Source organism: Pyxicephalus adspersus, chromosome 8 (genome assembly GCF_032062135.1).
Source record: "Pyxicephalus adspersus chromosome 8, UCB_Pads_2.0, whole genome shotgun sequence".
Lineage (NCBI taxonomy): Eukaryota > Metazoa > Chordata > Amphibia > Anura > Pyxicephalidae > Pyxicephalus > Pyxicephalus adspersus.
In genome coordinates, this window is record NC_092865.1 from 69,195,234 (window position 1) to 69,210,284 (window position 15,051).

Below are 15,051 nucleotides of genomic sequence, written 5' to 3' on the forward strand. Positions count from 1 at the left end.
TTCCTAATCTCCTCCTCTCCCACGTTGTACACTAGCCCAGCCCCCTCTGGCAACACTACCCTTTTTCTTAACCCCTTAAAAGCTCTGGGCTAGGCCCCAGCACCCGGTCATGTAGTCACTGCGCCTAATTCTTACGGCTACGTGCCTCTCTATTACGTTTCTTTGGTTTAGGATCAATCCACAAACTGGGGCTGGGAGCTTGGTGGCACCCTTTGCATGCTATTACTGTCTCTTCTGCTACCATTATTGATGGGGCATTATTCTTTCTACTTACAACAACAATGGGGTTTAATTTTTCCACTAACATCACAAATGGGGCAAACTCTCTTTGACATCAACAATTGGGCACTATTCCTCTGTTGGACAGGACAAGTACTTCCAATGACGCCATCAATGCAACATCATTTCTCCAACACCATTGAGGCATAGTTTTTTCTGTTGATACCAATGAGTGGGCATGTTCCCTTGATTTACATATCCATGATACCTGAGGCATTGTTTATACCCATCGATGCTAGGGCGTTTTCTACATCCGCTGGTCATAGTCTAGCCCTCCTAGTCTAGGGCTGGGTACACACATGCAATATTTGTCGTTGGAAAGGATCTTTCATGATCCTTTCCAACGACAAAGGACTGCACGATGCATGAATGAGTGCTGTACATATAGCAACATTCTGCCCTATAGAGAGGGGAGGGGGAGAACGACGGAGAGGCACCCCGCTGAGCGTTCTCCCCCATCATTTCCATTACGATCGTTCTTCGTCCATCGTCTGTGGATCCGCCAGGACAGTTGTTCTGACGATGGACGACAGGCGCTGTACACACTCCAGATTCTCGTCCAATATCGGTCCTAAGCGTATTATCGGACGAGAATCATTGCACGTGTGTACGTAGCCTAATATCCTGAACCCTTACTGCAGGGAGAATAAAAAATTTTGAGACTCACTTCTTTTGCTACGGGTACCAGTAGCAAAAGAAGTCCATAGTCTTTTCCCTAAGGTCCAACCCAACAACCCAACTATGGACCCTAGGGAAAAGACTATGGAGGATTGGTTGCAAAGGGGAGGAAGCCTGCAGAAGTAAGGGATATGGCAAGTATGTGCTTTCTACTGGTAATCTAGATACAAAAGATTTTCATTTTTCCCAGACATTTTTTTTTTAAATGGGCATATGTTCTATGGTTTCTCTAGTGATCACATGAGTGAATGTTCCATACCAGTCCTGAAAGTTCAGGAGTGAATGTGTAAGATAACAGGTGTTTTTTGTATTACATAGTTTTTGTTTGAGGAACTAGTCCCTCCTGTTTTAAATCCAGTTTTTAATAGTAATGAATGATTCTTCTTTAGAAAATGTTTGGTAAATGTAGACTTGCTTACAAATTCTATCAATCTTCATCTACTGGCAAGAGAGGGTGGTTGCATAGAAGAGGAAGTCATGATAAGAGACTGCAGTAAATCAGAAACTCGCTGAAAATATAAATCTTGGAAATATAAAAACTTGGATTGTTCTACTGACACAATATTTAGCAGTCTGTCATCGTTCCCAAATATCTTTTAATCAAAAAGAGTCCTTGGAATTATTCAGGACTTGAGGGTGGTATTACCATAGTGCAGCAATAATGTCATAGTACTGTAACCAATATGCAGGTAATATACTATTAATATAAAATGATTATTATTGTAAAAAAATAATTATAATAAACAATAGTTATATAGCGCCAACATATTGTGCAGTGTTGTTCATTAACTAGAGGTAGAAAATGAAAGACAGATACAAAGACACAGGATATATATCACAGGTATATATATATATATTTTTATTAGCTTGTTTATAGTAATGGATGTTGCTGGTTGTGAAAGCATTTAGTGTTCGGTAAATGACTGGCTACACAGTAATATTGTCTATCTTCTATTCTACGTCTTTTCTAATAAGTCACATTTCACACACCTCAGCTTCACAGCATGAATATAATGTAAATATTGCAAAAGCTTCATTTGTATGCAAATTACATTAATGTAGGTGGATTTTTGTGTTGCATATAAACACTGTTGCATATAAAATCAGTTTTGACACTGATGCCATTAGCATGTTATGTTTGTCTAGGCAGAATTTGGCACAGAATGAAGACAATTCTTCATGTACGCCTAATTATAGTTCTCATAAAAATGAAGATAACATAAATTATGCAGTAACAGATTGTTTTCATGGAATGTGCTCTATATCTGGATAAAAGTAAAGTGATGAGGCTCAGAGAGCAGCAAGAATGATAACACTCATTGAACCCATCTACTTTAATTTGTATTTGGATTCTATTACTAGGAATGCACTAGCTTCTTAATAATAACAGTAAGATCAGAGCAAACCTCCCATTCTTCCATGAGAATGTAGAATAGAGGACAAGGGAACTTTCCTGCCATTTAATCATAGGCTGGGTCTACACAAACTGTTTTTTTTAAACCCTTATAAACTCCCATACCACTTTTAAATGAGTTTATGCCAGCAAGCCTAAATCACAATTAGTAGGCACCTAAAAATTTGTGGCATAGCGAAACGTGAGCAGTCAGTGCATATTCATAACATAAAAACCGAAAAGATAAATTATAAAAGAAAAGAGGGGAAAATGGGGAAGGAAGTGTAGAAGTAGGACCCAGGACCATAGCCAGACACTGTTAAACCCCGTATTGGTTTTATGTGAGTTTGTACGAGTTTCTAGGCTTTTAGAGCAGGCATTTAAAACTTTTATAGACTTCTGTAAACTTGTTTATTTGTTTTCAATGGAAGCAGTTTTTAAAAGCTTAACAATGCATGCGAATGCTCCCATTGCACAGCGTTTGTGTGATATTACAAGAGGTTACTAGAGTTTACATGCAATTAAAAATGTTAACTGTTGCAAGAAGCGTTATCTATAATGTTCACAAATGTTCCTCAAGGAAACACCCTGGTGTGGATTAGCCCATTGGAATGCATGGGAATTTCAAACATTGGCTTTTAACCCTCCTGGCCGTATGAATATTTCTAGATTTTTAATTTTAAAAGCGGACATTGCCCGGTTACACAGATGTCCGGCCAGCATCGGCAAGGAGATGCTGGGCATCGCTGGAAGACACCTCGGGTATCACTGTAGGATGAGGCTGGAATGTGGGAACCAGGTAGAACTTTTAATCTCCTTGGAAATTCCACCGTGAGTGTGGCCCGGAGTTAGCACTTTTGGTAAGAAAAACCCACCACGAGCCATACTCGCGAATACTGCCAAGGAGGTTAAACGCTGGGGAAACGTTCTGTGTAGACTAAGCCATGAAAGATGACATTTTGCTAAATGATTGTGATTATATAAACTATGTTTACCATTCTAATCTTTTGTTGCATCTCAAAACTGTTAATCCCCTCTTCTTTTACCACATCATGTCTACATTCACACACTTCTGCATTGGTTTCACATTATTGCGCTGTATCTGCCTGAAAAATAGAAAATGGATTTTCAAAAATACTGTGCTTATTTTATCTTGAAGATGAAAAAAAGGAGAAAAAACATACTTTATTCCTTACTTTGAATATATCCCAAAAGACATTATTAGAGGATTTCTCCAGTGCGTTTTAAGTTTGTTCTTTACTCACCTTTTAATCACCATTAGGTAAATACAGGCACCACCTGAACTACACACTTTATTTGGTATTCCACCATTTGGTCAAAAAATCTGCTTATTGTAAATACCCTTTACATATGTGGTACTGCATGAACTGAATATTTTATTCTAATCTTTAATGTGCATGTTGGCCCACCATATTTCCTTGTTGAGGACATTGGCTCTTCTTTCCAGCATACAGCCATTCTCCCTTCCTGCTCCATCTCCGTGCATCTTCTGCACTCTCTGCGTGGCTGGCATCTTAATCTTTGATGAAGAGGTGGAATAACTACACTGAGCTTCCTCCGGGGAATAAGCTACAAATCTCTATAATGATGCAATTGACCAAACTTATTAAAGCTGGAGAGGACAGACTATTGCGGGAGAACCTGAATGATTCAGAAAACCTGAAATACTTCTGGTCCAGGATTGAACATATTTGCCAACTAATAGCAAATTATTTATAACAAATCTATTCAAGATGTAAGAAACTGGTCAGCAGCAGTATTCCCCAGACACCAGTGTCCCAATCTACGTCGGAGTTTTCACCTATAGCAGCCCCCGCTCAGCCTCGGGAGACTGGTTGCATCTCCCAGCACTCGGTTGCCCTCAAAACTTAGTGCCGCAGGGTCAGAAACAGGCAAGTCAGCAACAGTAAAACAACTGAGAAAGTCTCTAACACAGATTAGTCCAGCTATTCGCTACAACAGGCACTGGTGAGTGGTAGCAGAGAGGCTACAAAGTCCCAGCAGCCAATGGCAGTGCAGGACTGAGTGAGGAGCTGATCACACCCTAACAGTGGATGCCGGGGATGCCATAAAATACATCAGGCTGCACGGCTAAAAGGAAACAGGGGCTGCCGCTATTTCTTTATAATCTTTGCTGCTGCAAGTGACATTGCCGAGCAAAATAGGATGTGGGATACTGCGATAGTGCCCAGCATGGAATCGCCAGCCCCATTAGTGTTTCCTGTTGGCTCACCCAGGTTTACTAATGAAAGTCTATCTTATCCAGTCTTAAAGAACTTTAATAAATCAGGCTCATTGACAGAAACAATACAGAATAAATGTAAACTGTTGCATTAAAACACTTCTGATACCCCCTTAATAACTCAAACTAACATCTGAAAAAAACTATAATATAATTTTCCTTTAAGAACACTGATACCATTTATCAAACCCAAATGTGCATTAGGAAACAGCTTCATTTCACATGTATCTAATCTTAAAATAGAGGAAATGTTATATGTTCATATCTAATCCTCGTGTCTTTGTACCAACTGTCATCTTTTATCACTCATATTAGTCAAACTATTTAAAAAGTACTGTGGCTAGAACTTAGAGCTGTTGTTGCACTATATTATGGCCGTAGGCTTAATGCCCCTTTTCCTTGTGTTTCTGTTTCTCAAAAATATTTCCTAGGGAACACCAGCTAAAATAATTATTCTTACATTGCTCAGTATTTTAGCTTGATTAGTAAGTAAGCAAAGATTAGTAAAGAATGGGGAATGCAGTATATGTTGCATTTAATGGCCATGGCTAATCATTTTCAAACACTTTTTGAAATAAACATTTTTAACTATTATCATATTAAAATATATTTGTATCAATAATGTCAAGAAAAGAAATGCAGAGAGTGAAAGATGTAGCTTTGTTTTACACTTGGAGGTAGCATCAAGTCGTAAGCTGGCTTAACATTAGTTCATATGTGAATGACCAGGTAAATGATTGATATCTTCCTGCTAGTAAAAACTTTTAGCCAGGATACCATTGAGAATCAATTTATAACAATCAGATTGGAGCAAAAATCAAAACAAATTTCAATAGGTACTATATACACAGCATTTCTTAGGTCCTGCTGTTTCTCTATTTTACTACTTTTAAACTATACAACAACACTTGGGGTACACCTCCAAATAGTCAGCAGCCAATAGAAATTGGCTCTCCCCCACATCTCTCCCCCTAGCGTCTACCTTAACTTTGAACTTGGCCTCTACCATCAATTTGGATATTGGTGAACCACAAATAGGTGAAGAGAAAAAGTGAAAAAATAAATATAGACATCTTTATCATAATTTGTAAGCAATGGGGGTTCGTGTTGACCTCTAAACCTCGCTAATCAAGGTACTGGCCAATGAGTGCCATATGGTTATTCAATAATCAGATAAGGACTTTACGTGTTGGCATGGATAAAATTCACAAGTGGCTTTGAAATTGTTAAATGACTGTTACAAAGGAAAGATAAGGGATATTGTGAGGCAAAATAATAATATGACGTTACTTGTATAATGGTTTACCCCACATCTTTAGTATTTACATTTCATCTGGATCCCTCCCTGTTTTTGGCCTTCTCTTTTTCTAATTAATACTGTAAATATCACATCAGTGACTCATTGCTGTTATCAGCTGTAAATATCATATGAATGATTCACTGCTGTTATCAGTTTTTAATACACTATTCAGACATTTCTCCTTAACTCTTATCATTCCAATGTAAACATAATGGTTATTTCCCAATCTGCTCCATCTCCTGTTTTTATTTCTCTAGAATGTGAAGCTTATGCAGACTACAAAGGACACATAACCAACCTTAATGATCTCCCCTGATTGATGATGTATGCCAGACATGTCCAATGTCCGGCCCAGGGCCAATTGCTGTCCGTGTTCAGATTTCCATTGGCCCGCAACCTCTGTCATTACAAGGAAACCCCTACATCATAATAGTGGGCGCGGGACCCGCACATACCACGCCCACTCTGATTCCAAGAACGTGCTCTGCCCGGAGCCTGCACCGATACCGGCACTTAGTGCCTTAGGTCATTATAGTGGGCGTGTGCTGTGCAGGACCCACACAGACCACGGCCACTCTGATTCCAGGAACGGGCACTGACACCGGACTCCGTGCACAGGGAATCCCTCACGTCACCCTAGTGGGTGTCTGCTTTGTGGGACCCACGCAGACCACGCCCACACTAATCCTGGTTAGTGGTCGGCCCCACACATTTTCACCACACCAAATCTAGTCCTCCTCGTGAAAAGTTTGGACACCCCCGATGTAGGCTAAAAGAAGTGAGTCACGTAAGGTCACAGGAAGGACAGAGGAGTCTTTAGTGTGGGTTGAAAAGTTCTTCCCATCAGTTTCTCAATTCTGTGCAAAAGGCAAGAAGGCAGAGCCTAGTTAGGGAACTCACCAAGATTATGAAGACATGCTGAAGTAGAGTTTTTGTTTGCTGAATATGTACTATTTGTTTGCTTATAGGTAGATGGTTCATATTTGATAGTGGTGTGTATAGACACTGATAAATAAAAGAGCTACATTGGGAATGTATTACATTTTCTTTGCATTCCTATATGAAATGCTTAAAGTCTAAAATCTTACAAGGCAATGCTTCTGTATTCTTCCGGGAATAAATGAAATTAACAATATTGGCTGTATTTATGTACATTTACTGTAAATTTATAAACTATCCACAGTAACAAGGTTTTTACAGCAGAGCTAAAGTCTTGCAAAAAATGTGATCAAGCAGGTTCACTATTGAGGAAGGGACAGGCGATTCACCTTCTGCAATAAAATAAATTTACTTGCCTTGGCACTAGCTTCTTTTTAAAAGAATACATGCACAGCTCAGCAAATTAGGCTGGGACATTTTAAGTATCTGAATGAACTCCAGCATGCATACACAGGAATAACATTATTCCAAGCCAGCCAATCAAGATGGCCTAAGATCGAAACCCAGAAGATGGGGCGATAAAGATGGTGGCACCCATGATAGAACAGGGGTGGGTGAGTGTATTAGGAAACAATTGTGACCAGGTAGGTAAGAATATTTTATTGCAGAAGAGACATCACCTGTCTACAATCAGGTACCTGCTTGAATGCAGTCTTTAAATATAAGGGTTTAGTATTGCTTTATTATATCCACATGGACCGATTGCATATCCTTATGTTATTGTATGATCTTTTATACTTGTATATACAAATATGTAAATGTAAATATTTCTTTAAAAGGCTAGAGATTACATTAAGCTTTAAAAATGCGCTAATCTTAACAACCCAAGTACAAATATTTCTAATATCCTTTTTTTTGCCTTTTACAGAGCTGTCGGTAAGACTTGTCTACTCATAAGTTATACAACTAATGCCTTTCCTGGGGAATATATCCCGACTGTGTAAGTATAAAGCCATGTCTAGAAAACCAATTCTTTTATTCCTCTATCCTTAAATGTTATGTTAGGTCTTTGTTAAGTCTAAAGGAAAAGCAGTGATCTGGTCCTTGGATAATTGGTATTTGTATATATAAAACTTGTTTGCCAAGCACAGCACAGCTGTTTTTTATATTATATATCCTAATTTTTTATATAGTTTTCAAAGGATCCATACTAGTAATATCAATAACTATTTTTAACAGGCTTCCTGCAATATATAAAGCAATAGAAGTTATTATGGGCGGCACGGTGGCTCAGTGGTTAGCACGCTGGCCTTGCAGCTTTGAATCTCGGCCAGGGCTCTATCTGCATGGAGTTTGCAGGTTCTCCCCGTGTCTGTGTGGGTTTCTTCCCACATCCCAAAAACATGCAGTTAGGTTATTTGGCTTCCCCTCAAAATTGGCCTTTGACTGTATTAATGTCACGTATAACAGGGAGGGGAGGATAACAGAAAGGTGTATAAACTACTAGGCCTCAAATGACTAGGGAAAAGGGAATGGTCACCCCTTGCAGACACCCTAATCTAGCCCTAACTCCTAACCGTATGAATATCTCCTGATGGTGGGAATGCTCATACACAGGAACCTAGGCCCTACTAGCCCTGTATAACCCTGGCAGTAGTGTCTGGCTTGAGACTGCTGGTTCCTTCCCCTATGAAGGACCCAGTGTCTCCCTGAGGCCTAGTAAGCAACTAAATAACACAAAACACCAAAGTAAAGCAACTTATCTTATAGCAGATATAAACAGGAACACAGGATGGCTCACCACTCCAGCTATTCACAACCCAGCAGTGAATATCAACCGCACAGCATGAAGTGTGAGGCCAGAGTAAATGGAGGAGCAGTAATGACCAGCAGCTGCACCTGATACAAGGGGAGTGCTCATTACAAACAACAACACAGAAACAAGTAAAAACAAAGAGTCTGTCAGATAATCTCACATGCAGCTTGTCTGACAGATCCTCAAACTTCCGTGAAGGGACCGTGACAATTAATGATATATAACTATAGTAGGGACATTAGATTGTGAGCTCCTTTGAGGGACAGTTAGTGATATGACTATGGACAATGTACAGCGCTGTAATATGATGGTGCTATATAAATACTGTGTAATGATAAAGTTATAAAACATTTTTCTGTTACTGAGAAAACAGGAGAATTTCCTTCAGAGACTGGTGAAACTTTTTGGCCACTGCTATGTCACAAGAGAAAATGAAAAATCTATTTAAATGGATATTTCAGATAAATACAGGTTTTTAAGAATTTTTCATGACCATTAATCTCAACTTTTCAAGCTAATTGCAAATACCGTAAACTGGGGAGTAGGTAATTCAGGTTAGGTTTTAACTCAGTCTGTAAAATGTGTCAAACCACCCCTTTCCCCATATTTTGAGCTTTGCCATGCACACATTTACAATGCAGATTTTTTGTCAGTCCCTGGATCAATTTAGAGAACAACATAATTTATTTAACATTTACTTGGGATATGTTCACATAGACTCTTCTGATCCCAAATTAACTAAACTTTCCCAACTCCAAGATGGGCAGGAATGGAACCAATGATGATCAGAATTATTTCCCAGGCTTAGCTCCCTAAAACTTCAAACCTGATCTGGTTGGATCAGTTGAGAAATTGGACAAAATTGGACATTCGTGATCAGTCAATGACAGGCATGGTAGGGCTTAGCCAATCTCCCTACTAAATAATAACAGCTGTCCTCAGCCTCCTTTCTGTTATTGGAGTAATAACCACAGTAGGACGACATGATGCCCCAATTCCTACTGAATGGGGACACCCTGTTTTACCAGCTCCTGTCCTTGTGGCATATGGCTATTATATAAAAAACTAAGAGAAGGATGCAATGTTAGAGGCTGCACATTGTCTGCATAATATTCACAGTTACTTTTTAACTGTGCAAATAAAAGAGGAGAGGCTTCATCTTTCCTGAACAATAAATTGACTTCATAATTCAAACATCTCTTGAGGGATGGTGCTCACCATTAGGGCCTGAATTATTGGCTTTGGGCTTGTGTTATTAGCATCAGTTGAAATTGGTTTAGTGTACTTCTGAGATCAATCACAAATCAATGGTTAGTGCATTTGACCTACAATTGACTTAATTGTAGCCTAGTTCTTGCAATTTTTGCATTGCTATAGACATGAATAGAAGCGCAAAACCTTCCTGACACCAATACAGGCGTATGGACACAGGCCCTTGTGCTGGTGCCTTGGTCAGTGGCTGACATTATGGTAATCATCATGGTGAATATAGTCTGCTTGGCAGAGCCTTGTAGATAGACATTAAGCACCTAGCATGACAGACACACCATCTAAGAATTGTTATAATGACACATCTGTATAATCTTTGACAGGTTTGATAACTATTCAGCCAATGTGATGGTGGACAGTAAACCTGTGAACCTAGGGTTATGGGATACAGCTGGACAAGAAGACTATGACCGTCTGAGACCACTTTCCTACCCACAAACTGTATGTATTTTTGAGCAATGGTACTTATAAAGTTGTGCTTGTTTCAAAGTTACACTCAAAAGTAACATGTCCCCTGATAGGACAACGTAGTATTTCGGTCCAAGCATTTTGCAGCACGCTTTCTTAGGCGGCCCGTTCAAAATGCTGCTGTACAACCATAAGACATAGAAATGTGTTTGTTTGCTGCAGTGCTGCAATTTAATTCAATTCACAGGACATCATTGATTGCAATACGTTTCAGAGTACTTGTGCTTCCGGGTTCCATTTACATATTGAGCCCGATTTAATAAAGCTCTCCAAGACTGGTGAAGATTGACTATCATGGGTGACCCAACAAATCTGGTATGGAAGTCCCATGCTATTGGTAAGAAAATGTTTTCCTGGACCAAATGCTTTCCAAGGTTTTTGGATCATCTAGTTCTGAAGAACTTCATTAAATCATCCCAGTGCATAGAGAGGCTCTAGATAACTGAAATTTACACCACATGTTTTGAAAACCCTACCCAGGAATGGATACCTCCAACGTTCCAGTAGACGTGGCAGCTCTGGCCATTTCAGATCTGCAGTTGACCTCAACATTCTGCCACAGGCTCAACAACAGTCCCAACTATTTCCATTATAGTAGATGGAAGCAGTTGAGAATCATTTTGTGCATGCATTTGCACACAGTTGCAGTTGCTATTACAGTGGACGCAGCACAGTTCCACAAAGTCATGTATGGTTGTGTGAATAACCAAGTGAGAATAAGTTTAGCTGCAGTGTGGTTTGCTGCTCATAGAAGCAGTTTTCTATACACCTGGGAGTGGCTAACTGTATAGTTTACATTGCAAATTTAAAAAAGTTTAAATCTAACCCCAAAATTGAAAAAAAAAATGTTACATCTCACCATGTCAAACTCATTTTTATTACATTTGACAAATAGAACTGAATCTGTTGGTATTCAGTAGGCAGAGATGTGCAAAATTTCTACTTAATAAAGAACAATTCCTATTGAAAAAAAAACAAAAAAAATTGTTCTAGTGTTAAATAGTCTCTAAAAACATTTTTCCATCAAAATTAAGTTATTTACTGGAAAGCGTTTATTTCCCCAGGTTGATTATTTCCAGCAGCTCATATCCAGCACAATGCATGTGTTGATACATTTTTAATGAGTAATAGAATTTTTTTATCATCAGAAAATACTACAATGCTATAAATATATTTTTATCTAGGTAATAAAAGTAACCAAGTATTACTAAGAGTGTTTTCTGCTTACTGTTGTTTCTTTCAGCTGGGAAATATCCTGAAGGTTTCATTTTAATGATGTGTGAAGTTAAATTTAATTGAGCTTTTTCGTCCTCTTGTTCGGAGAGAAAAAAATACATATTTTTAATTAGATTGTGCAGGTAGTCATTAATAATTTGGGTTGTCGCTTTCTGCACTCAGTAATTGTCTCTTTTTCTCTCTGATAATTCACCCCACTGCTTATATGCCCGCTGTGCCTGGTTTTAGCCCTGTGCATTGATTTGCACAATTTGTCTCTGTAATTTATTATTCTCTATAATGGGTATCCAGCCTGTTGTTATAAAAGTCCCTTACCGGTATCTATTGTGTGCCCGGCTATATGCTTCCATAAAATCAGATACTGTATGGTGACCAAGATAATAAAATCAGATGATAAAGATAGAGCAAAAGGCGAGTTTAGAACATGGTTCAATGACTTTGTATGAGCCCTGGTTTTGCTGTGTATGCTGAATTAAGCACTATTTTAAATAGAACTCACATATCCTATTCTGAATACAAGGATTATGGAACCTTTCAATTATCATAATCAATGGTCCTACAAAAATAGCATAAAATCCATTAACTTGCTGCTCCGTGTTCAACATTGATCAATGTTCCCATTAAAGGGAAAGTGTAATATAAATTTATTGTTTGAGTTATTATTGTAGTGTGATCTTAACATATTTTTAGTATGATTTTCACAATTGCTCTTTAATATTTTTGTTTTTGTATTCAATATATAGATCGCAGCGGGACCAGGTAAGTGATAGATAAACCCGAACTTTTCTCACTGTATTTTCATACAGTGAGAAAAGTTCGGGTTTATCGATAATTGTAACTTTTTGAAGCCCGTACCAAGGTCGGGCTTATCGCTCAGGTGGTTAAAGCTGAATTCCAGGCAATCAGCTAAATACACGCATGAAATATTTATATATAAATGTCGTTTTACCAGCCAGCTGCATCCAGTTTTGAGATTTTTTTATTTTGCTTTCACTTAATCTTCTTCCCGCTCCTATCCTGTAACTGGACAGCGAAGGGAGTAGCAGCATATTGATGAACTCTTTGTCATTCTCACTGTAGAGATTGTACATGAAGTTATTACTATTTCAAATTCACTAACACTGCTTATAATCTGAAATTACATTTAGGGCCAGTACACACTATTGCTCTTTGGTATTACCACAATGTGCAGTAATGCATGTATTGTTTTGTTGGGGTGGCTGCCCATCTAGGACAAATGTTTTAAAATGCCCTCCAACCACCCCAATTGCCTGGCAAGCTTTAGTATCATACTAACAAAAGCAATTTGTTTATTAATATTATTATTATTTTTTTTATTATTGGAGTTTGCAGGTTCTTCCCATGTTTGCATGGGTTTGCTCCGGGTATGCAGTTAGGTTTATTGACTACACTCCAAAACTGACCTTAGACTGTAATAATGACATATGACTATGCTAAGGACATTAGATTGTGAGCCTCTTTGAGGGACAGCTAGTGATATGACTTGTACAGCGCTACGTAATTTGATGGCGCTATATAAATACTGTGTAATAATAACAGCACCAACATATTAGGCAGCGCTGTACATTAAATAGGGGTTGCAAATGACAGACAGATACAGACAGTGACACAAGAGGAGGGGAGGACCCTGCCCCAAAGAGCTTACAATCTAGGAGGTGGGGGATGTATCACAAAATAGGAGAGGAGATATTCAATGATGGGAAGTAGTGAGGGTTTTAAAAGACAGAAGAAGATCGGTAGGCAAGTTGAAAAGATGGGTTTTGAGTGCTCTTTTAAATGAGCAGAAAGTAGGAGAATCCACATAGAACAAGAAAGAATTTTCCAGTGAATTGGGGCATCTCTAGAAAAGTCTTGAAACCATGCGTGTGTTGAGGTTATGAGTGAGGAAGTCATTAGTAGGTCATTGGAGGAGCAGAGAGAGCGGCAGGGGGAGCATTTTTCTATCAGGTTAGAAATGTAAGTGGGACAATAACTGTGGAGGGATTTGAAGGCAAAGCACAGGAGCTTAAATATGATTTTAAGATGAAATGGAAGCCAATGAAGAGAACTACAAAGATATGCAGCGGAGGAGGAGCGGTGGGAAGGATGGATGAGTCTGGCTGCAGCATTCATAATAGATTGTAGAGGAGAGAGTCGGGTTAGTGGAATACCAGAGACGAGGAGGTTACAGTAGTCCAGACAGGAGATGATAAGAGCGTGTACAAGGAGTTTGGTGTTCTCTGAGGACAGGTAGGGGCGGATTTTGGAGCTGAGGGCAGAATCGAATGTGACACCAAGACAATGTGCCTGAGGGAAGGGGCGAGTAACAGTAATATTTCCAGTTATGTTCATGTCTTATTGCACCTAGAACTGCAGACTAGAAGTGGAAAAACTGCCAACTTGCTAGCAGATTGGTTTCAGATAATAAGGGCCAAGCTAGGGGATTTGTAGGTACACAGTATATTATTCCACCAAAAATACACAATCTGTTTAGGATATCAACAATATGGCAGCAGTAAGGATTTTTTATTACATACTGGAATGTGGTATTAACATCCAGCAATGGGATAGGTGGGTGGCTGTGTACCACCATAGCAGCAATGTGACCCTACAGCCTCTGTTGGTTGTAGTTCCTCTTCTCTAGAATTAGGCAAACTATTATTCCCAATTCTCTTTGGTTTATAGTGGATACCATTGACACTATGACCCTGATTTATGAAAGCTCTCCAAGACTGGAGAGAATACACTTTCAGAAGTGAACTGGGTGATCCAGCAAACTTGTAATGGATCTGGTCCAGGATTCAAAACATTTGCTAGCAAATAGAAAAGGATTTTTAAAAATCCATTCCATGTTTTTTGGATCACCCAGTTCACTTCTGAAAGTGTATTCTCTCCAGCCTTGGAGAGCTTTCATACATCAGGGCCTATGGGTCTGATTTATTAAAGCTGGAGAAGATGGACTCCCATTGGAGGACCTGGGAGATCCAGCAAATCTGTAATGGATTTTCTCAAAATCATTTGCTTTTAGCTGGCATAGGTTTTCACAAAATGACCAAGCACATTCCAAGTTTGCTTGATCACCCAGGTTCCCCAATGATAGTCAATTTTCTCCAGTCTTGGAGAGATTTAGTAAATCAGGCCCAGTTTGTGAGGTTTACTAAACAGTCCATACATTATTAGCAATGCTCAAGTTCAGTCAGTTCTGTTCAAGGTCTGTTGAGTTGTACCTGTTAAAAATTCTTGATTCTGAATGACCTAAATCTGAAAAGTCTATGACTGCTAATTTTAAACTTAACAAAAAAGTTTTTTAATGTGAACAACTGCACAGAGCAGGGATAGGTATAAAGGTTTTCACAGATCAGTTGGGCTCCCAGAAGTTGAAGGAATTTCCACGGACTGGGTGGAGGCACACATTGTCATCAGGCAGTTGAGCAGAGTGGCTTGGAGCCACTAATACAATTTGAGATTGA

The 15,051-nt window shown here is 39.0% G+C and overlaps 1 protein-coding gene across 1 annotated transcript in view; it reads left to right on the plus strand.

Moving 5' to 3' along the window:
• The window catches only part of RAC2 (Rac family small GTPase 2), a 46,390-nt gene that overhangs the window by 13,332 nt on the left and 18,007 nt on the right, over window positions 1–15,051 (plus strand). The window contains exons 2-3 of the mRNA XM_072421063.1: window positions 7,721–7,792; window positions 10,201–10,318. Coding sequence (XP_072277164.1) covers window positions 7,721–7,792; window positions 10,201–10,318 — 190 coding nt within the window. The remainder of the gene's footprint in view (window positions 1–7,720; window positions 7,793–10,200; window positions 10,319–15,051) is intronic.